We start from the raw sequence: 21,736 nt of genomic DNA, 5'->3' as shown, positions 1-21,736 counted from the left end.
AAATACCTGAAAGGAAAGTCCCTCTTGAAGGTTGATGCTCCCCCCCCCCCCCCAACTGTTTTTGGGCTTGGAGAAGTGTGTTAACTGATAGAGAGATTCTTAGACAAGGCCTTCTAAAACAAGTGGGCACTAAATTGCACACTAAAATTTACAAGGACCAATGGGTACCCTCTTTACGTTTAAAATGCAATATAGTGACCATTCCTATACTTCCCCCCAATACACACCTGATTCTTAGGTGTGTGTGTAAATCAAAATAGAGGACTTTCAAAGTTAAGTCTGCTAAATATCAATGTATGGCAATGGCTGACTCACAAGGTAACATCTCTTCTTCATTGCCTTCTTTTTATTGGAAAAGAATTTGGATAATTCCCACTCTGCCTAAAGTGAAACACTTCTTATGGAAAACATTTTATGAGGCTCTTGCAATTGGAAATTCTTTATTCCGAAGAAGAAGCTCTCACACCCCTTTGTGCCTTATGTCTATTAAGAATGTTGGGCATGCATTATTTTATTGTGTCCATGCAAAAGAATGCTGGAAGATATCCCCCTAAGACTTCATGTTTTTGATTTTCATGGTGACTCTCTTTGTGATTAAATAAGCTTGATATCATTTAGATTTCATGATTATAGAAATGTAGAACATTTGGATCAAATTTGGAGCTCTTTGATGTAGTACATCTAAAAATCAGGAACTGAATTCTTTTTAAAGGGATGAATCCAACCATTATGCATACTTTTACTACTTTCAATGCCTTATGTGTAGAGATTCAAGAATGTTGTGGAAATATTTCTCACAGGGAAGAAAGACAAACCATTCAAGTGAAGACAATGGATGATGCCGTCGATATGTTTCAGCCGTTCACCGATGGGTCTTGGGACTCAGATATGTTTCAGCTGTTCATTGATGGGTCTTGGGACTCAAAGATTGGATATGGTGGTAGAGGTTGCATTCTATAGGACTCACAAGAGACTTTTTTAGCTGCCCAATGTGTAGGGAATGAAGGAGCATCAGCAGCAGTTATGGAGTTACAAATGGATTGATTTTGGCAAAATCCTTAGGGTATCTCATTTGCAAGTTACTTCTGAAGCCTATATCAAATTGGTATAGGCCTCTATGGAGTTTCAAGACTACTTTTTCTTCTTTCTTTCTTTCTTTTTCTTTTTTTTTTTTTGGTACTTGCATACAAGGAAATTGGGAATGAGGACATTACATATACCGCCAGCAAGGGTTGAACCCACAACTTCTCCGCTAAGAAGTCAGGTTCCTAACCATCCTACCAACCCTCCATTAGCTAAATGTGGTGAATCTTTACCCTAAAAAAAATAAAAAAACAAAAAGCCCTTCAAAAACACCTCTGTTGTTTTTTCCAAAAATCTAACACTGAAAGCTATTAATTGGCAACATTTCCACGTTAAAACTAATTCGTGCTCTTTCTTTGACCATAGTTGCAGACCTGGTACGCTGCATTACAGGAACTTGGGAACATTTCACATTTTAATGCAAAACCGGTGGCATCAAATTTTTTAGCCATTTCTTCTACTACTAGCTTCAACATAACATCTGAGCACAACTTGGGCATATGAGTTTCCAGTTAGAAGTGACATTTACTTGCACTCAGCAGAAATGCAAATCGGTTCAATATGACATGATCACAGATCTGGGTTAAAATACACAAGACCCCAATTAAGATGTAATCCTACCATTACTGGTAGTTAAAGGAGCAACTACTAATTATGCTACATCTGATAGAAAGGATGAAAACCCAATGACACTTTCAATGTTGGTGAAACACCATCTGCTATAGTCAAGAAGACAATAAGCTTCCATTGCCAATTGAAAGAACCTCACACACATAACCAAGCTTTCCCTAGATTAAAGGAGATGCAAAAGGATCTAAAATACATGAGGAAGGGGGGAAAATTTTTGAAAAGAATTATGAACAGCCTAAAAAGCTGGTATCTCATGTAAAACTCAGGCACCCTTCAGTTCCGATGGCCAACTCCAAAATGGAACCTCTTTGCTAGCCTATCATTGAAGGCATATTCCAGTCGTAAAGGACCCAACGGCGAGTCCACACGGATACCAAACCCATAACCATAGCCACTTCCAGGTTTTAACCTTGCTCCAGCAGGGTCACCTGATAAAATAACAACAAAAAAAGGGGAAAAAGATCACACAATGACCCTTCATTGGAAATTTTTCATAAGAGGGGTGTGGAACACATGCGACCACTGGTTTAGTTGGAAATCACATGAAACATTTCACGTCACCATTTCTTTTATCTGCATTTGGATATTCAATAGCCATAACTTTGATTGGTCTGAATTCTCAACACAACCCCCCCCCCCCCCCCCACCCACCCAACCGAAAAAAAAATTCTCATCAGATGGACTACACCAGCTAAACAGTTGGCAGAAAACATACCAGGCACCGTGGGGCCTGATCCCAGATCACTTCCATAGTCACCAAAAATTGCACCTTCAACAGGCCCAAACTGCAAAAGCAGAGGAGAAAACCAATAAGCAAAAACATGAATGCTCCACTCTTTGTCAGAACCTGTAGGAGCTATGGATCACATCATTTATCAGCAGAAAAGTTAAAATGTCATACGGCAAACTTGTAACTCCCCCTCCCCTCCAAACTTCTCCAAAGGTTTAAAAGATCATGAAATAGTCTTATCTGAATTTAGAAACAGGACAAGTGGATGCTCCACCATTACTCTGATGGGCATTCATAGGGTATCAGCATTCGACCAAAGTTCCTCATCAGACAACGCTGTAACTAAAGAATCACAATTACTTACGTTCAAACTTAAGCATCCAAATCAGCTTTGTTCACTTTTAGTCAGATCTTATAAAATCTGCAAGACAGCTTACAATATTACAGTGATCCCATGCTTATTCTAATAAATGCCCTGTTTTCCCCACATTGCCCACAAGACACTATGGACAAAAGACTCAGTTGAGCAGGTGATGAACTGCTTCCAAATAATCTATGTCACATCTCACTTCATTTATTTTCCTTTCAATCACTAGCCAACCCTCAAATAACAAGTATTCAATATGGAAGAGGTATCTAACAATGAATAATTTTGTAACAAACCTACCTTCTTCCATGATGCAGAAGTGAAAATCCCAGAACGCATTGACTACTAACTGTTATGTTCAGGTGTACTCTAACATTAGTTGTTTGAAGATCTCTAAGGAAATACTAAGACTGTTATCTCATTAATTTTTTAGCAACATTACACACTGTAGCATTCACCTAATTAAAAGATAACAATAAGAGACCAAGTTCAAAGAAATAGGCTGATCTAACCTTAAATATTAATATTAAATGAATCAAAAGGTGCTATGAAATCACATCCATGGTGAAAGGTGGGACCTGGATGATTTCATATCCCCCTTGATATACATTAATATACTTTACCTCGTTTATTATTAAAAAGAACTACTTGATTGAGAATTATATATTGGATCAAAAATCCATTTTTCCTTCCTCCAACAAAACCAAACCCCTCCATCAAGGCAAAGAAACCGCTGCCTGTCACGATTCAGGCCATCAACCAACAACAGATCCAAACTCAATTTTTGTCATTGTCCTATCCTCCAATTTTTCACTTCTAGAATAAACCTTTGATTCCTCCTCTTTTCTTCTGTCTCCCAGTTTCTGTCTTCTCAACTCCCTACATCTAGTGAAAACTCCAACGTCAAATGAATGCACTCAAATTGCCAGAAGAAAAGGTTATAATTGACCAACTATATATGCATTAAAATCCTATTTTTAATCCAAATTATTCAACGCCGGTTAGGGTCTGAGCAAGAAATCAGAAATTCTCTTTCTTCCCCATGTTCAAGCAATAGAGACATACAGTGCTTTTCAAACAAGAGTACAGAAGCCCATGCCCCATGCTTTTCTTTTTTGTTTTCATTTTTTCCTTTTTGGTAGAATGTATATACAATTTTTAATCAGGAGACCAGTGAAAATAGTATATATTAGAGCTAGGTGGAGAACATAAAAGGAAATAAAAGATAGGAACTAAGTCAGCATATTATCAACCACTATAAAGACCATTAGTCTTCAAATATTAGAGGACCAAGGGGTCATTCAATGAACTTCTACATATTATATAATGCAACAATGAAATGTAAAGAGTATCAGCAGATATGGATAAATTACCTTGAAGAACGAACAAACGTTGCTATAAAAATAAAAATAAAAGAAAAGGCAGGTGTTTGATATAAAAGGATAAATCTGAAGGAAAATGTCCACGTAACATTCTATAGTGTGTAAGGTAAGCTCAGTTCGCAGACCCACAGGCAATTACAAGACATAAATTTCTTAAGATGCTCATTTATAAAACAAAACTACTTAGACTTACAACTTATCTCATTAGAAACCACTACTCTAGCCATCCAATATCCAGAATAGACAAGGATTTTGAATATATTTACAACTAAAAAAATAGAAACGATAAAGCAAATCAAAATGCATGTACGGAATGAATGCTGCTCAAGACCTACCAGAGGAAAAGAAATCTCTCCACAGCCAACAACATATGACCGACCAGAGCCGACAGCACCTTCTTCATAACCTCTAACACTATTTGTTCCACCAATTGCAAATGCTTCATGGGGAGAGAAGTGACCCACCACATGACCACCAGACAAACTAAATACCAACAACCAACAAAATCGATCACAACACAATAAATAACCCAGGCATAATAGCAAAAGCATCACCTCATTTTGGTTTTGAATTTTAGACACTTATAAATCACCACAAAACCATCACTCAATCATGAGAGTGATGCTCTCGCTATTCAAGCACACAAGAATAAAACACAGGTAGAATGTCATACCTCAAAAGAAGTCGAGCAGGACCAATATCTACACCCCTCCTGGCACGGGCATTCACCCGGTTAAAATATAGCCACTCAGGCAAGACAGGAAGTCCTTGTTCCATGTTAAACACAAACTGCATAGAGAAATGAATAGCAATGACAATCAAGTGACAGACGAACCAAGTATTGCTATATTAGTTTGAAATGCACAAAGCAACTAGGAAAGACAAGCTGAAAAAGTAACCATTGAAGACCCATGGTCACCCGAACCAGTGTAGACACTCTCAAACTTAGCAAGAAGCATTTCATCATGAGCATTGCCGCTGGAAAAATTGTTTTACAGAAAACAAATTACCAGAACTGATATAATTATAGCAGATCACAAGCATAATAACTAAAATAAAGAGTACTCTATAAATTGCTGTGAGGGATAATACCTTGCAGTTAGTGGGCTCCCATAGCAATCCTTAATAATGGGAGTCCCCTTCTCATCGCGAGCACCAGCATGCTGAGAAAATTTAGTATCAATACACTGGAGCCAACAATATAAAGAACTGAAAGGAGGATAGCCTTCTCTTTTAAAAGAACTGCTTCTATTTTCACAATTATAATTGCATCCTGCTCATCTGGAATTTTCCAGCCCCAATCATTTGGCTAGTTTATGGGCTTGAAGGCCCATAATCTACCCTCACCATAATATGTTGACAAGATCGACATGAGTTGAGAATGCTTATTCACCATTGAAATAGAAAGAGAAATGTTTTCTCAAATACCTGAAAAATGATTCCAGCTGTTCCACTCCATTTTGGTCTTAAAGGTCGACTGAATTCAATACCAGCCGTCACTCGGCCGATGGTCACATTATTGCCATCAGTTTGGTTACCGTGAACTAATGTTCCAGGAGTTCTTGAGTTCTAAATTCAATGAAACAAGAACAACGGGAGAGGAAACTCAAGGTTAGACAAACATGTATCTAATGATGATTTTGACATGAACAGGAATTGTAAGTCACCTGAATCATGATTGATCTAGATGTACGCTTATCATCTCCTTCAATCCATGGGTCTGTATAATTTATGCGAAATATTGAGTCAATTTGTCCCCTTTCCAAAGAAATGTTAAGTTTCTGGTTTCTCCCAAAAACATTCCTATGGGAATAAGCAAAGCTGCAGTTGAAATTCAACATGAGTATGGCAGCAGATCAGAAAAGCTTTATCAGGCCAGACATTTAAAAGTGTGACACTATCACAGGAACCACGGAAAAAGAAGGAAAAAAAAAACCCTGTAAAAGGACCATTGTTCTAGCGTTTCATTCATAAAAACACATTGAATAGCAGCCAACTATTTTTTTTTACAGATTATCTTTCACAAGAGAAATAAGAGGTTTGGGATACAATCCCATATGCACTCTACAGTCAATAGCACCAAAACTTTTAAGAGAAAACTAACATTCTTTACTCAATTGATCTCTAAGGATGGAGTTATAACTTATAACATACATAAAATACTCAAATTCCTAAATTGACTCAAAAAGATAACTCCTAATCACACTCACACACTCAAATGATGCAGACCAGAGCCAAAAACTTAAGATTGGCTTGCTCAGGCCAAACCAAGATCAAGTATTAGGTCCAGCTCCAGGCCAAAAGGGTTAGGTTTGATTAGGTACAGCTAGGACTTATGAGAAGTTTGACTTTAAGACTGAAGTCTGGGATGATCTTATGTAAAATTGCCCATTGATATCACTTGGGTAGGTTAGGTAATACTCCAAGGTGATTAGGTTTAGGCTTCAACACGAAATATGTCAATTCATGAAATGGGGAGAAAAAGGGGAAATTCCTTGAGATGGTTTGGGGGACTAAAGTTCCCTGTTGGCCTGAAATTTCAACAGAACCTGGTTTGTAAGCCTAGGAGACGCGGACCAAGTCCGGTTGAATTCTAATGGTAAACTTTCAAAATATAGAAATTTTTATTTTAGGGTTTGGAATCAGGGATTCAAATCAAGAATCCCAATATATAGGGTTTGATTGTCAGAATTGAAGGTTTGGATCAAAGTTAAAGTCTGTGAGGGCGGTTGAAATTTGAAAGGATCTTGCTGGCTGGTTTGGGTTCTTATAGAGTTTCTTGAATTCTAGGTCAAGAATCATTTAATGGATACAGGGATTCAAAAAGAAAACACAGTGGAATGGGGATGCTGGCTGCCAGACATCTGGATGGGGGACCGAGCCTTGTACAATATTGTGGATGGTGGGCGCTAAGATCAGGATAAAACACATAAGCATAAGATGAAGATGGTATACTGCATTCATACGATTCGAGAAATTTTGGAACTAAACTCTCTTTACCTTCCAATTAGCCCTGATAAAGGTCCACTTGTTATCCTGCAAAGTCCAAGTGCCAAAATACCAAAATATCAGAGCAGCACAACTAAATGAGTAAAAGACACCCACAGGATAAACATCCCTTACCCACTTGAAATTCCACCACCAGCTGAGAAACCTCCACTAGGACGCTCAACAACTTTCATTACCAAATCTACTTTACCAGTATCTACAAGGTTGCAACAAGGATATAATTTTTCAAAACACAAAAACGACGGAAGGTAAATATGAAAAGCACTGGAACCAGTATGAATGCTTAAATCAAGTGTACATTGATACAATTGCACAAAGAATCCTTCTAATAAGATAGTTGTACAGTAGTGCTATAACCAACAGAAGGAAGAACAAAGGATCTGAGTTTTAAACATACCAAAAGATGACATAAATGAAAAGAGCTTAAGCCTGCATACTGCATTAACTCATAACTCGGCATGCAGAATCGTAGTAAACAGAAGTATACCTCAATGGCTAACAACATAGGAAGACCATGATAACACTACCAACTGATCTGACATGCTTCCATGCATAAGAATTTAAAGACGAATCATCTCAGAAAATAAAATATTCCATCACAGAATCATAAAGGAATGCCCAATTTAAATGAAGCACCAGCATGAAAGCAGGGGTTCAGCATTAAATCTATGGAGGATACACTAGCTAGCCAGCAGCAATGAACAGGAAATATAAACAAATGATAAGAAGATGTTTATATTGATAAAAAGCATTAATAGATATGATCAACTAAATAAACACTTTTCCTAGGACTGAAAGGGATACAAGTTACAATTTACAACACATTAAAAAGATAACTGGAAAACTTATAAATGGAACCAAAAAAAATATTCAACAAGAAGAATCACTAAAATGGTATAGTATTCTCATTTGATTCAAGCAACACAGTTTGACCAAGTTTACCATCTCTAAGAATGAAAAAGGTGAGTGAAAAATAGAGCTACAACTTTACAAAATTATTTATTCAGTAAAAAAAGAACAGACAATCTAAATCACCTCCAGCAGGCTGGGGAATAATGCTAACGTCTTCCATGATTCCCATTGTCAGCACAGTTTCTACATCTCTTCTCCCTTGAAGCAAGCTGTATACCTGCATACCGAGAACATAACCATAAAATCTTTATTGATTCAATTTTTTTTTGGATGAAGAAACAATCATTAGCAAAAGCCCCACAGGAGAAGAGAGGAAGAGAGAATATACAAAGGGGAGAGAGAAAGGGGGAGACCAGCCTTTGAGAAGAAGACTGAAAAGTAGAAAGTAAACCCCAGGAAACAACAATGAGCCTATCCCTTGGGGTGTCTTCAACAGCAGGATGGAGCAACAACTGGAGCCTCAAGGAGACGTCAAAGCAAATAACTTTCCAAATCAACTCCAACGATCTAGAGTTGGGCATCCATCTCCTGAGGTTTCACTCCCACTGTAAGTGATGAACTGTTGTTCCCAAAACCAACTTGACTACAAGGTCAGTTTCAGATTAGTGTCGCTGATCACTCTGTCATGGCAGCAAGGGAACGACCAGCAGATTTCATCTCTAGGCACCTATGCACTGTAGGTGATTTGTCTTCTTGGACCTCACTGAGTGCCCTGTCGCTTAGGTGATTTCTCAACAATTACATGGCCTGAATGATTTCTGGCTAGCCTTACTATCATATCATATCCGCCAGTTTAAAGGTAGATTTTACATGAGAATAGGAAAGTATTATATCCTAATAAGACATGTACCTAACTGTTCTCAGAAAAGAGTAGCCCACTCAATAAGATAGCTTTTATCGTTTGGGATGTGATCCCAAAATGATGTTACCCATGGTGTGTCAAGGAAAGAAATAATTGGGTTTATGTAGATAGGTTGAAAGAGTTAGCTAGATTGACCACAGTCATTGGATCATATATGAAAACACACAGAGTTCCAGGGCAAGTCTTGGTTTTCAATGGTGGCCTATTATTCAAGAGTAAACAACACTGAGATGAGTTTGTGGAGCTCCTTTCACTTTCCTATACTTCACAGACGCAGATTATAAGACAATTCATGTGACATGAAATTTGGATGATGACTAAAAAGGAATTTATTTGGTTGAGGAAGTAAAGGGATTCACCTCACAAATCCCCACATAAACCCATACAATAAAATAAAGCAATTTAGGATTTCAATTGGAGAATCATGATCTAGCAAGGGATCAAAAATTGGGATAGGTATGTACAGACAGGTAAGGGATTTACAGTTTATCCAGAACTGGATTTTTTTGGAACAGAACAAAAAATTAGCACTTGGAATCATAGCAAAAGAAATAGAATAACCTATATGGTAGAGGAAGAAATGTACCACATACTTTCACAGAAGAGAAGGCAGAGAGAATATGTGAAATAGAGGGGAAGAAGAATGTAATAGTAAGAGGTAGGAAAAGCCCAAGGATGTGAGAATATTCTGGGAGATGCCAAGGGTTTCTCAAATATGAGAAAATAAAGAGGTCAAAATAACTTTCTTTTTCGAAAAGTAATAGAGACTAATAGCTTCTAGGAAGTAACCCTAACATCTCATATAATATAAAGAAGTTCAAAATAGGGCAGCTTGCCAGTCTCAACTCTCAATGATGGTCCATGTGGAACACAGCAAACTGAACCCAGTTTGCACCATGGATGCACCAAAAGTTGCATAACTTTATCCCAAATAAATATTTCACTTCTTTGCATCATTTCCCTAATCCTTCCCTAAAACAAGATGGTTACATCCTTTTTTCTTTCTCCCCCCTTTCATCAACTGCATATTTTAATCTTTTATAACTTCTCTGAAATTCTGTTTTCTCTTTGATCAATTCTTTAGTGAGAAGACAAAAATTGTGTACCTAACAGCATGAGCTCATGCATACACCTCAAGCATTAAGATGATATCACACAAACATAGACAACATAACAGAAACAAATTTTTCTCAATGACTAGAAGCAATTATACAGAAACAGCCTCTCCACAAAGCCAAGGAAAGGCTATGTACATTTGCCCCTCGAGACCCTGCAGTAGCAGTAGCCTTGTGCACTGGAATGCTCTTCTTATCAACTAATAACCATCATCTACCATCATCATTGCTGTCAGGATTCATTTTCATACTTATGCTACAAACAACATTTACAAAGGAAAGAAAAACTGTCTTAACTTATCAAGAAACTTACAATCTATTTTGCAAGTACTAAACACAACCAGTTCATACTACACACCTGTCCCTTCTTGGTTGTTAGCTGCCTGAGAATAGTTTCAGCCTTTGTCTTCCCATTCGTTGGCTCACCACTGAAGATCACAGAAAAGCAATAACAACAATAATCCAAACAGAAAATTAAATAGCATCACAGATAAAGCAACCTTAAGGGGCATTGTACTCACGTCCTCCTGTCAAGGAAATGTATGGCAATGTTGTTGACCTCAGCTTCTGAAACCTGTAACCGTATAATTCCACCTGAAAGAATCTCAACATCTGAGACCTGCGATAAGAATTACCAAAAAAAATTTAACTCAAGGACAAGGTGCAGCTAAAAGAGATCAGATCTGCTTTTTCTTTGAAATCAATTCTCAAAATAATATTATGGCAAGCAAAGAACAAACCAAGCCAAATAGGCCACGATCCATGTACCAATCATTGATGGAATTTATCACTTCATCCAACCGCCGGATATTAACAACTTTTCCTGCACAACTTAACCCAAAGGTTAGTTCAAAGAAGGCCAATTATTTTCACATAGATGAGTTTTTTACATGTACGAGTGGATCGTTTCAAGAAGTTTTACTAAATGGATGAGCATATAGTCAATGTCACCCTATTTCACATAACAAGTTTCGGTTCAAATAGAAATCAACCACATGACAGCTATATTACCTGGACATCAATCATATAAGCATAACAAATGAGAACACAAGATTTGGAATTCGTATATCCAAGCTGAAACCTCTGCAGTATGCAGGTGATATAGCATGCCAGAATAGAACCTTTACAAAGGCTAAATAACCCACTTATGCATAAAATGTTTAGCGGCTAAAAATACAAGGGTGAAAATCCAATTCACTGGATCAACAAAACAAATTATAGCAACCCATTTAGCCCTTTCTCCACTCAAGGGTAATAATTAGCCTTCTATATGGCTCAAAATTGGTGACCCACTCAGGAGAAACTTTTTTATGTTAACCCACAAAGGAACATTTTGACACAAATACTTTTATGCATTGATGTACAATGATATAAAGAAAACCTACCGTATCCATCACGGAATGCATTTTCCAAAAATTTTGATGGAAGAACATTAGCACCTTCACATATCAATCCTTGGAACTCCTGATTTGGTTCTACCTTGTACCACAACAAAACAATTAAGAAATACTTATGACATTTAAAATAGAATAAACAATCAGACATGAGAACAAGTTAGGAAATTGTTTGATGACAACTTATCTAATCCACAACTACTCCACCTCAAAACATCATCGTAATGATAATAATGATGATGATGATGATGACAACGACTAATGCAAGAACAGATTTGTCTTTTTTCTGCTGAATGTACATTTAGGCAAATTTTGGGAAGTTCATAACTTGTCAACTTGGTGCAGCTAGTTAAACTTTTTACTGGGTTCAGGAGGAGGTTAAGATCAAGTGTGGCAGCTTTATCCAGACCTCCAAGGAAAAGAAAACTCAGATGTACGATCCCTTTGTCACCACAGAATGAAAAGGGCGATCTCAAAAATGGTTTCAATTTTCAGGCATTCTGCATTAATGTATTGGAGAGGGATACAGGGCCAGGAAATATCAAGTTCCAAATAATTGTGAAACAGTACTATTTCCCTCACAATTTCGTGGCCGTCCTCGCCCATACGCGCAAACCAGTGTATTTTTCTCTTTTAACTAAAGCATAGAATATATATTGCTTAACCGATTAATTCATCAATAGTAGAGATTAGTTCATCATTCCCGAACTGTTGATCAGTTGGATTTTAAATCCTACATTGTGAAACTTCAACGCAAATGTACCTGAAAAATCAACCGTATTCCATCTCTGGTATCCACGGCCACGGGCATGCAAGAACAAAAGTACCCACTGTCAATAATGCGATGAACATCTTCTTGGACCTCTCGCACCGTCAAGGCCGAGTTAGGGCGACAGGCCTTTAGCGCCGTTGCTGCTTCTGCTTCAAGGTCTTTCCTCTCCAGCTCCTCGCCGTCCTTGTTTCGGATTAAAACCTCACTAATCAAAACCCTCTCCTCATCTTCTCTTCCATGTCGACTCGGTAAATGAGCCTTCTGCTGAGGTTCTCTACTTTCCAATGGGTTCGGATTCGCTTCCTCGGATCGAACCAGAGCTAGAGAAGATGAACAAAGTAGAGATGATTTAGTTGGGAAAGGGGCAAATTTTCCCCGGTTTGTGATTGATGATATGAAGCCAGTGATAGTTTCTCCAGTTTTAATTAAATTTGATGAGAGTGTTTGACAGCAGAAGGGGAGCTTAGGTTGCAGAGGGAAAGGAAAGTGGAATTTGTAAGGAGAAATTCTGGTAGAACAAGAAACGAACCTAACTCCATCGTTCTTTGCCATAACCGAATAGATTTGAGGTCTCAATGGACGAATTGGAAGCAGAAGAATTCACTACCTTGAGCTTCTGATGGCCCTTCCTACTCAGAAAAACCCTAGTCAACCGCCATTTTCACAGTGTATCTGACTCGCTGCAGTGCGAAGCTTTTAGGAGAAGGAATGCAACCGAGCGCAGGGAAGCGCAGCGAACGCGCCCGGGTAAGGTTTCAAACAGACATTTTTCCGGAGAATTTTCAGACCAGCCCTTGAGTTACCTAAAATTAATGTCACTTCTCAAGTTATTCAACTTATCAATCAGATCCTCCATATGATAAAATTTATCAATGATACCCCCTGTTATTAATAAATTCAAGTTAAATGTTGATGTAAACTAGTTAAACTTTTCTAAATGATAAGAATAATCTTGAATGAAAAAACTTACACTTGACTTGCTTCTTCATCTTCCTTTACCATCTACAACTTTTTCCTCTCACAATGTTTTGAAAATATTTTTTATAAGTAGTGTTTTTAAACTTAAGATGTAGGGATAATATTGAAAAATATAAAATTAAAAAATAATTAAGATTGACCGTATTAGTAATGGAGGGTCTAATTGGTAAATTGAATAACTCAAATGATAGCATTAACATCACCAAAGGTAACTCACAAGTTGGTGCTAAAAGTTTTACTTTTTCCTTTTTTGTAAATAAATAATTCAAGATACGATGAAGACATGCATGAGTCTAGATCATCTCTCCACCCGGTTGTTTGTACAACCATACACCCACACTCATGTGAATGTAGGAACCATCTATACAAAGTCTGCCCCTAAATCCTAAACTCATGTCAGGGCAGGCCGTCGTGTCAGAGCAGGCCTTGCATGGATGACCCTACACTCATATGAGTATAGATGTATGGCTGTATGAACAAGCTAAATTGAGAGAATCCAAACTTCTTATACATCCTCATTCTCATGATACTTTCCATGTTGATTCAGACGAACCAAATAATAAATATCAACGATTTGTGTTTACACCTTTTTTGTGCTTCCGTATCACACTCAATTTTAATTTATTGATCGTCATAAATCTTCATCTGCAAATGATAGCTTGTGCACATATGTTTAGGGTCTATTTGGTTACATGAGTATGTAGATTTCAAATCTATGGAGTTATAATTCATAAAATTAATTGTTTGGTTAACCTAAATACATGTTATGAAATCTATGAATTCATCATGAAAAACTATTTGATCGACGTGATTTTTGTGAATGCGCAAATGTTTAGCACTTTTATAATAATGGTGCATACCCATAGATCTATAAATTCAAGTTTTTAGTGTAAAAATATGAAACTCTAGATTTCATGAATCCAACTAATTTCACAACTAAACGGGTATAAATATCGCATTCATGAATCCAACTTATTGTATGATGGTTTGTTGTTAGATGTAAGGTCTCAGAGTGTAAGTTTGAGAAAATATAACTCTCTCATTTATTCATGAAAATCACCAATAAGGGCTTGTCTGGATTACATGAATCCAAACTTTTGAAATCTCTAAATTCATAAATGGAAAATTGATATCTATTTGGTTATGTGAATTATTGAATTCACGAAATCGAAGGATTCACCTCTTGATACTAAAAACGTGAATATGTAGATTTATGGGTATGAGATGAAATCTACTAATATGAAAGCACCAAACATTTTCGCACTCACAAAATCACATTAACAAAACTATCTAAACTACAGATTCAGGTTAACCAAACAGTTAATTTTATGAACAATAACTCTATATATTTGAAGTCGTTAGACTCAAGTAATCAAACAAGCCCTAAATCATTTGAAAATATAATTTTAAAGGGCAAAGAAAATTGAAAATAAAACCTTTGAGTATACTTGCACCGAAATTGAATTTAAACGATGATCAATTTGGCATAACTGAAAAAAGAGATAAAGATAATCTACTTCCTTCCTCTCAAACTTGAAATATGAATTTGAAAGAACTAGATATCATCATAAAACATCTTTCACTTCATCCATTCCCTTTTTTATGTAGTGGGCTGCTCAAATATTTCAGATGCATTCAAGAGAGCATTCGGCAAGAAATGCATTGTTTCACTGGAATGCTCTTTATTCATTTTTTTTACTTATTTATTATTTATTTCCTCTGCAACTTTCTAAAAGTATGGCATGCTCCATGTATGTATAGAGAAGAAAACAGTGGAATCTCTACTAACAAATATTTTACAGTAATAAACTTGTCTATGTCAAATAGGGGCTAAACCACTCAGTGGGCCAACCAAAAAAAAAAATATTTGAATCTTATTCAGGTTAGTTACACTACTTATTTTGGGTAAAACTATAGTATTATATTTAGTTTATATTTTATACTATCTTTAATTTGACAAATGCATTGAATAACTATAGTTCAATAAACATTTGCAACTAATGAAACCACCAACAATTTGTGTGTCGCGCATTTTTTTTTTCTTTCTTTTTTTCTAAAATGTATGGTTTTTTAATTTGTATATTTCTATAGATTTTGTCGTTGTCATGAATACTGGGAGAAATCTCAAGTAAGAAATGCATACTCTAAGGTTGAAATACAAACCAATTAATGTCATTTGACATCGATTAAAAGAGAAAAGACAATACCTATTACACCATTTGGAGTTATAAGTTAGGCAATTCCATAAGATAGCAAGCGGATTGGGACCAAAGCTCACTGTGCTATTGTAAAGTATGTCACGACAAGCAAATGGCATGGTTGATGCAAAGATGAAGAACATAATAATTTAATAATTTTTTCTTATTTTAACTACTTCCCTAAACAAATGACAAATTTGTCCCCTCCAGTATTCATGGATAGAATCATATAATTTTGTTGACCTTTAATTAAAAAATTATCGATACTTGCTACCTTATTGGTTATATCTTTCTTAAACCTAATGCTTGTACTCCTCTTGACTACAAGCCTTCTACATGCATTAGAGTATTTTATGTGCAAGAAACCCTGTGAGAGGTAAAGGAGTGTTTTATGTAGTTATAAACTAACCGTGGAAGTAAATTGTGGTGCGCGCAAGCTGGCCCGGATGAACCTCAGTTCCAATAAAAAGAAGAAAAAAAACTAACCTTGCTCTCATGCCTATACTGTTCATTCCTTACTTTCCTTTCCACTCAATAAACAAATGTAACTAGAATATATATATATATATATATATATATATATATATACATACCACATGATATCACATGAAGAACTCATTTCATGCACCTAAAAACAATATAGATGCATTACTTTTAAAAGTCTGAATGTGTGATTCTTAAAATTGACTCCACACAAGCAGAATGCATGTGATGTTCCACTACTTTTGCAACTAAAACAAATCCAAAAAGATTAGAACATATAAGTGAGAAGAACCTTGGTGGTTTGTTCGGTTCAACCGGTTGGACCAAGTCGACTTTAGACTGACCCACTCAAATTGACAATTAGCTGATTAGTCTTAAAACCAACAAAAAAAAAAAAAATAAAAAATATATTGTTTTGCTAATGCAGGGTTGGTCTCAGTGGAAAGGTCATGGGCTCAACCCTTGTGAATAGCAAAGTTTCCCCCTAAGGATGTAATCGAGGTGTGTGCAAACTGACGTTCTTCTATAATTTCCTGTAATTCCTATATAGGATTGCAATACGTGGCAATTAATTATCCAATGGTTAAAATTAAAACCCAACTAAGAACTAAACTCTATAAATTTCTAAAATATCCACCAATTTCGTCTCTCATCTTCGGTTGAGGCTTAATTTTAATAATTTATTAGATTTAGTTCCTACAGGGAATTGTAGAGGATGTGAGCCCGTGGGGCTCATAAACTGAATACACAAATAAATAGTTGAGAGTTTGGATCATCTTTCAGTCAAAGAAAAGGCACGTACTCCCTTTATCAGCCATACAATAAGGGTGTGGCTCACGTAAGACCCATGTAGGTTCCTTATATGATTCAGTAACACGGGTGGGTTTCACCCTTAGTGTGTAAGCAAAGAAACGCGAGGGGAGTACATAACTCTGCCTATTAGGTCGGACGATCCAATAATTGATGATTGGTCTACATTGGGTTCAGAATAATTGAACTATAATGGACCGACCCAACTTTAAACCGGCTAACTTGGTTTAGTCATTTGGTCAAACCTTGTGACTCAACCGTTTTCCCCAATTGATGGAGAATAGTGAAGACCGGTTCCACGATCGTAACAGTAAAACCCAAAATATGTTAAAAACAATAAAAAAAATTAAATCGTTTCTCATTCTAAATCATGGTAAAGCTTCAGATGTGCATTAAAAGGAATCGAGAGGGCATTTTTGTAAACAACCATCCAAAGTAACGGTCAGTAACATGTAACGAAGATTCCATAGCGTGCGGGGCCCAATATTTAAAATTGCCTCCAATGCTATAGAAATTTAAGATTACCTTTCCGTAGGTCATTTTCTAACCACGCGCCGTCCAGGAATTCCCTGTAGCCAATCGAAGAACTAGTCATTGACCAACCCTAGCTGTCCGATATACGAGGGCCCACCATTATAACATCTGGCGCCACCTATAATCTTGGGCCTGCCGATTAAACGAGAATTTCTCCAGCTTTTTCGGTCCCATTTTCCTAACCGTTCGATTGGTGTTCCAACTTTTCTTCTGGTAAATAATCAAAGAAATATCAGTATTGCAATCTCGTCCTCACGATCAAAATTGATCGTATGCAAATCCGACGGTAGCGTGTTAGGAGTAATTTAAAACCACAGTTCTCGAAGTAGCAACGAGTTTCTCGATATAAATACTCGTTGTGGAGTCAGCCCTTAAAGGCACTCTCTTCGATCCTCTCTTCCTCTCGTCTTCTGCCTCCATATTCGTTTGTGCTCCTCTTTCTCCTCTCCTTTCTTCGAAAAGAGAGGCGGAGCGTGAAGGAGATCTGCTGCTGGAAGGTATGCGCCGCAGCGATTTTGGCTCTCTGTTTGCTAAGTTTAACCATTATTCAATTTTTTTTCCCCGGAAGATCTGATCTGAGTTTAGGTGGTGGATCTTGTTTTCAAGTCGAATTGATCGATGCTTCTGTTTTGTTTGTTGAAATCTCGACATTTGTGCTTTCATCTTAAATTCTTCTTCATTGCTTATCTAGAAAGGCGGATTTTTTTCTTTCTTTTTTTTCTTGTTTTGTATTATTTCTAGAGTTGATGCTATCGTTTTCCCCCATTGTTGAGTCTTTTGTTTTTTCAGGGTTTTAGCAGAAGTATTTCGTTGAGTAGATCTATTGGCAGGTCGGTAGGTGTAGATCAAACTCTTTTATTTGAACGAAGAAAAGAAATATGATTTTTGCCTTTTTATGATCTAGATCTGTGTTCTTTGTATTCTTCCATCTCTATTCAATGATGCATTTAAGATGGTTCTGCTGGGATTTTTGTAGATCTGAATTCTGATGTCTTCTCTGTCTATCAGTATTTGTCTGTACTTTGAAGCTAATCTACAAGTCATCAGGATGAATTATGTTTCCTTTTCCTTAATCGATTTTCTCTACTTACTCATCTATGTTTACTTTCTTGTGTTCATCTGTTACAAAGTTCTCAATACCATATATGTATTAACGGGGTCTGTACAAATGGGATGTGCTGGGTGGATTTGTCATACAAGATGAATTCTATTACTTGGATTCCTAAACCAGGCTAGTTTTCAAATATTTTCAGTGGTTTGTTCTTGGATTTGGCTGCCCTTTGGATTGTTGGATCTAATTTAATGATTGCAGGTCTACAACAGAGTTTTCTCAAGAACTCTGAAGTCTATGTTGTTGAACTTTTGGTCCCTTTTTGTTTAAAGTTCTTTATGTTTATAACGTTATATTCTTTCTGTTTTTCTTTTTTTGTTTTTGTTTTTATTTTTGTTGTTGTTGTTGAAATTCATCTGGTTCACTGATTTGGCTCCTCTCATTGGAGGTCTCTCAACGACAACTTTTAGTGTATAGAGGATCCTAATTTCAGTCCCAAACTGGTTATCCTAATTTCAGTCCCAAACTGGTTAGCGTATTCTGAAGTTAACATTTTGTATTGAACATTCCAGATTGATTGGTTGTGGCTTTAAAGTTGTCCAATTTTAGGTTCTCCTTGTTTTTTGGAATTTCCCATACAATCCTTTTCTTTTCGTTACCCCTTCATTGTTTGTTTTCATCTTATGCATTGCATTAATGAAGAATGATACATCTTTCAATGTTTATCTTAATGTACATCTTTTTGGGTTTTTTTAAATGATATTTTTATTTACATGGTTCTTTTTAATTTTATGCAATTAACCTGGAACCTATGTTTTGCTCTGTGTTTATTGTCCTTTACCCCTTTTGCAGAACATTTATAAATTGCTTCCAATACCTACACGTGTCAAGCTTTGGATTTGTTCATTATCCTTTTGACCTTAAACATCTCTTGATGAAAGCATTTACCGAACTTTTTAACTTTTTGAAATTCAACTTTCCCTTACCTGCTGTGTTTCATGTTTGTTGAATTCTCAGTTTGGAAGATATCATGGCTGATCAGCCTCAGCACCCAACGGTCCTCCAGAAAGTCACTGGACAGCTAAATCTTGGTTCGAGTCTTGCCCATAATGCACAAGCATGCCAGGGGGGTTTCTCACGGCCAGCCATGTATCAGAGGCGTTTTGCATCTGGTAACTATAGCAGCGTTGAATTGCAGCAACCAATGATGCAATCAACCGTGGATCTGTCCATGGTCAGCTCTGCTGCTTCACCAATCTTTGTCCAGGCCCCCAAGGAGAGAAACTTTACCAACTTTGCTATCGATTTCCTTATGGGTGGAGTATCTGCAGCTGTATCCAAGACCGCTGCTGCACCAATTGAGCGTGTTAAGCTTTTGATTCAGAACCAGGATGAAATGCTCAAGGCTGGTAGGCTGTCTGAGCCCTACAAGGGTATTGGGGACTGTTTTTCCCGAACAATGAAAGATGAAGGGATAATGTCACTGTGGAGAGGGAACACAGCAAATGTCATCCGTTACTTCCCCACACAGGTTTGATATGTTTCTATTGTATTACTGGTGACTATTTTAACTGAAAATGGTTGCATTTTTAACGACCCAAGTTTTCTGCAGGCCTTGAACTTTGCTTTCAAGGACTACTTCAAGAGGATGTTCAATTTCAAGAAAGAAAAGGATGGGTACTGGACATGGTTCGCTGGGAACTTGGCTTCCGGTGGTATGGCTGGTGCCTCATCCCTGCTATTTGTCTATTCCCTGGATTATGCTAGAACTCGTCTGGCTAATGATAACAAGGCTGCAAAGAAAGGTGGTGGAGAGAGACAATTTAATGGTTTGATTGACGTCTACAGAAAGACACTCAAGTCTGATGGTATTGCTGGGCTTTACCGTGGATTCAACATCTCATGTGTTGGGATCATTGTTTACCGTGGTCTTTACTTTGGATTGTATGATTCTCTGAAGCCAGTCGTTCTCACTGGACAATTGGAGGTTAGTTGGTTCTAGATTGTCTCGTATAGATCAAGGGAAAATTTTATTATATTTAGGTGATGATGATAAAAATATATGGTTGGATATGAACTACTACTTCATGTTTAAGATACATATAGCCTGCTGCCTGTGCTGACTAAAATGGTCTTCTTGATTACAGGATAGTTTCTTTGCTAGTTTTGCATTGGGTTGGGTTATTACAAATGGTGCTGGGCTTGCATCCTACCCTATTGATACTGTTCGCAGAAGAATGATGATGACATCTGGTGAAGCTGTGAAGTACAAGAGCTCTTTTGATGCATTTGGACAGATTTTGAAGAACGAGGGACCCAAATCCTTGTTCAAGGGTGCAGGAGCAAACATTCTCCGTGCAGTTGCAGGTGCTGGTGTGCTTGCTGGTTATGACAAGCTGCAGGTCATCGTTTTCGGAAAGAAATACGGATCTGGCGGCGGCTAATTGTATGGTATTCCTGAATACCATATACCTTTTGGCTATGTTGATGAAAAACTTAATTAATGGAGATCCTGATGACATTTTGCTCAGCCAAGTTTTTGCTTTTTATGGAATATTAATAATGTAGTTTTTAGAGGAAGAGATTGAGCGGGAGTTTCTCCCAAACGATTTCGGTTGGATTCTTTTTGTTGCCATAAACTTGATACTCATCGGAGAAGTTGCAAGGAATGTCTCCGAGCATTTCTTGATTTTCGGAAAGTTATTTGTAACTGCGGTTTATTTTTATTAATACTGGTAGATTTATTTAGTTTTTGTTTCCATTGGAGCAGTATGTGGTTTACTGGTAGCTTTTACTGGAATGTTATCTACATTGTAGAGCTTTAGCATGATCTTTTTTTCTTTTGTTGGGGCCTTGGGGGGGGGGGGGGGGGGGGTTGTTGTTGAACTAGAAGATCAAGAGGGCAGGCGTTGGTGTGACTCTACATACTCTTCACCCGAGCAGCTTGTCCTCTTATTCCCCCACCCTCTCCTTTGGCTTGCCCATGGTATATGGCAGGCCTGTGTTTGTCCAACTGCGAGGGTGGAAGAATGGAGGGACGGTTAGTCGTGGAGAGGATCTAAATTTCATGTTCTCAAGCATATGGATTGAGTTTGGTCTCTTGATTAGAGGTTTGGTTTATTTATCCCTGCGGGTTATCTCTCCAGGTTTTGGGATACATGAGTTGCTATCGTGGTCCGTTCATGTCGAATATTTTTATCTGTTGGAATTTTGCACTAAGAAGTCTTTTAATTATAATATTGGGAGGTAATATATGTTATTGAGAAAAACTGAATTTTGAAACATGCAAAATATAATTCCATTGAAGTAATGACCTATATGAAAGGGCATAAGTTTGACGTTTCTTATGGTATGCTTCCCCTTCTATATAATACTTTCAATTGCAGAAAGAAAAAAAAGGTAATTTGGGTCGTTGGTACTATTGGT

The 21,736-nt window shown here is 37.2% G+C and overlaps 2 protein-coding genes across 2 annotated transcripts; one reads left to right on the top strand and one right to left on the bottom strand.

Annotated features, from left to right (window-relative positions):
- Nucleotides 1-1,060: 1,060 nt before the first annotated feature.
- OEP80 (outer envelope protein of 80 kDa) lies at nt 1,061-12,988 on the bottom strand. Its single transcript, XM_089136318.1, has 16 exons — nt 12,248-12,988; nt 11,476-11,569; nt 10,831-10,913; nt 10,612-10,709; nt 10,449-10,518; nt 8,237-8,330; nt 7,316-7,397; nt 7,193-7,228; nt 5,860-6,013; nt 5,621-5,761; nt 5,285-5,355; nt 5,092-5,170; nt 4,866-4,981; nt 4,528-4,675; nt 2,429-2,498; nt 1,061-2,141 (listed from the first exon to the last, which is right to left on the bottom strand). Exons 1-16 carry the CDS (start codon nt 12,806-12,808, stop codon nt 1,987-1,989), a joined length of 2,052 nt encoding a protein of 683 aa, XP_088992444.1. The 5' UTR covers nt 12,809-12,988; the 3' UTR covers nt 1,061-1,986.
- Nucleotides 12,989-17,647: 4,659 nt separating this feature from the next.
- LOC149003592 (ADP/ATP translocase, mitochondrial-like) lies at nt 17,648-21,058 on the top strand. The gene is made up of 4 exons (XM_089137301.1): nt 17,648-17,756; nt 19,328-19,841; nt 19,923-20,297; nt 20,458-21,058. The coding sequence occupies exons 2-4, from the start codon at nt 19,341-19,343 to the stop codon at nt 20,752-20,754; spliced, it is 1,173 nt and encodes a 390-aa protein (XP_088993427.1). The 5' UTR covers nt 17,648-17,756; nt 19,328-19,340; the 3' UTR covers nt 20,755-21,058.
- The last annotated feature ends 678 nt before the right edge of the window (nt 21,059-21,736 follow it).

Source organism: Hakea prostrata, chromosome 10 (genome assembly GCF_041222555.1).
Source record: "Hakea prostrata isolate BN-2017 chromosome 10, UWA_Hpros_2, whole genome shotgun sequence".
NCBI classification, from domain to species: Eukaryota; Viridiplantae; Streptophyta; class Magnoliopsida; order Proteales; family Proteaceae; genus Hakea; species Hakea prostrata.
Note: the sequence above shows the minus strand (reverse complement) of the source record. Positions and strands in the feature narration are given on the sequence as shown.

Excerpts from the sequence above, each read along its gene's own strand:
- LOC149003592 (XM_089137301.1), top strand. The coding sequence starts at position 19,341 with ATGGCTGATCAGCCTCAGCACCCAACGGTCCTCCAGAAAGTCACTGGA. Across the intron at positions 19,842-19,922 it reads TCCGTTACTTCCCCACACAG|GCCTTGAACTTTGCTTTCAA; the intron begins GTTTGATATGTT and ends AGTTTTCTGCAG. Across the intron at positions 20,298-20,457 it reads TTCTCACTGGACAATTGGAG|GATAGTTTCTTTGCTAGTTT; the intron begins GTTAGTTGGTTC and ends TCTTGATTACAG.
- OEP80 (XM_089136318.1), bottom strand. The coding sequence starts at position 12,808 with ATGGCAAAGAACGATGGAGTTAGGTTCGTTTCTTGTTCTACCAGAATT. Across the intron at positions 10,710-10,830 it reads ATCGTGGCCTATTTGGCTTG|GTCTCAGATGTTGAGATTCT; the intron begins GTTTGTTCTTTG and ends TTCTTATCGCAG. Across the intron at positions 7,398-8,236 it reads TATTCCCCAGCCTGCTGGAG|ATACTGGTAAAGTAGATTTG; the intron begins GTGATTTAGATT and ends GCAACCTTGTAG.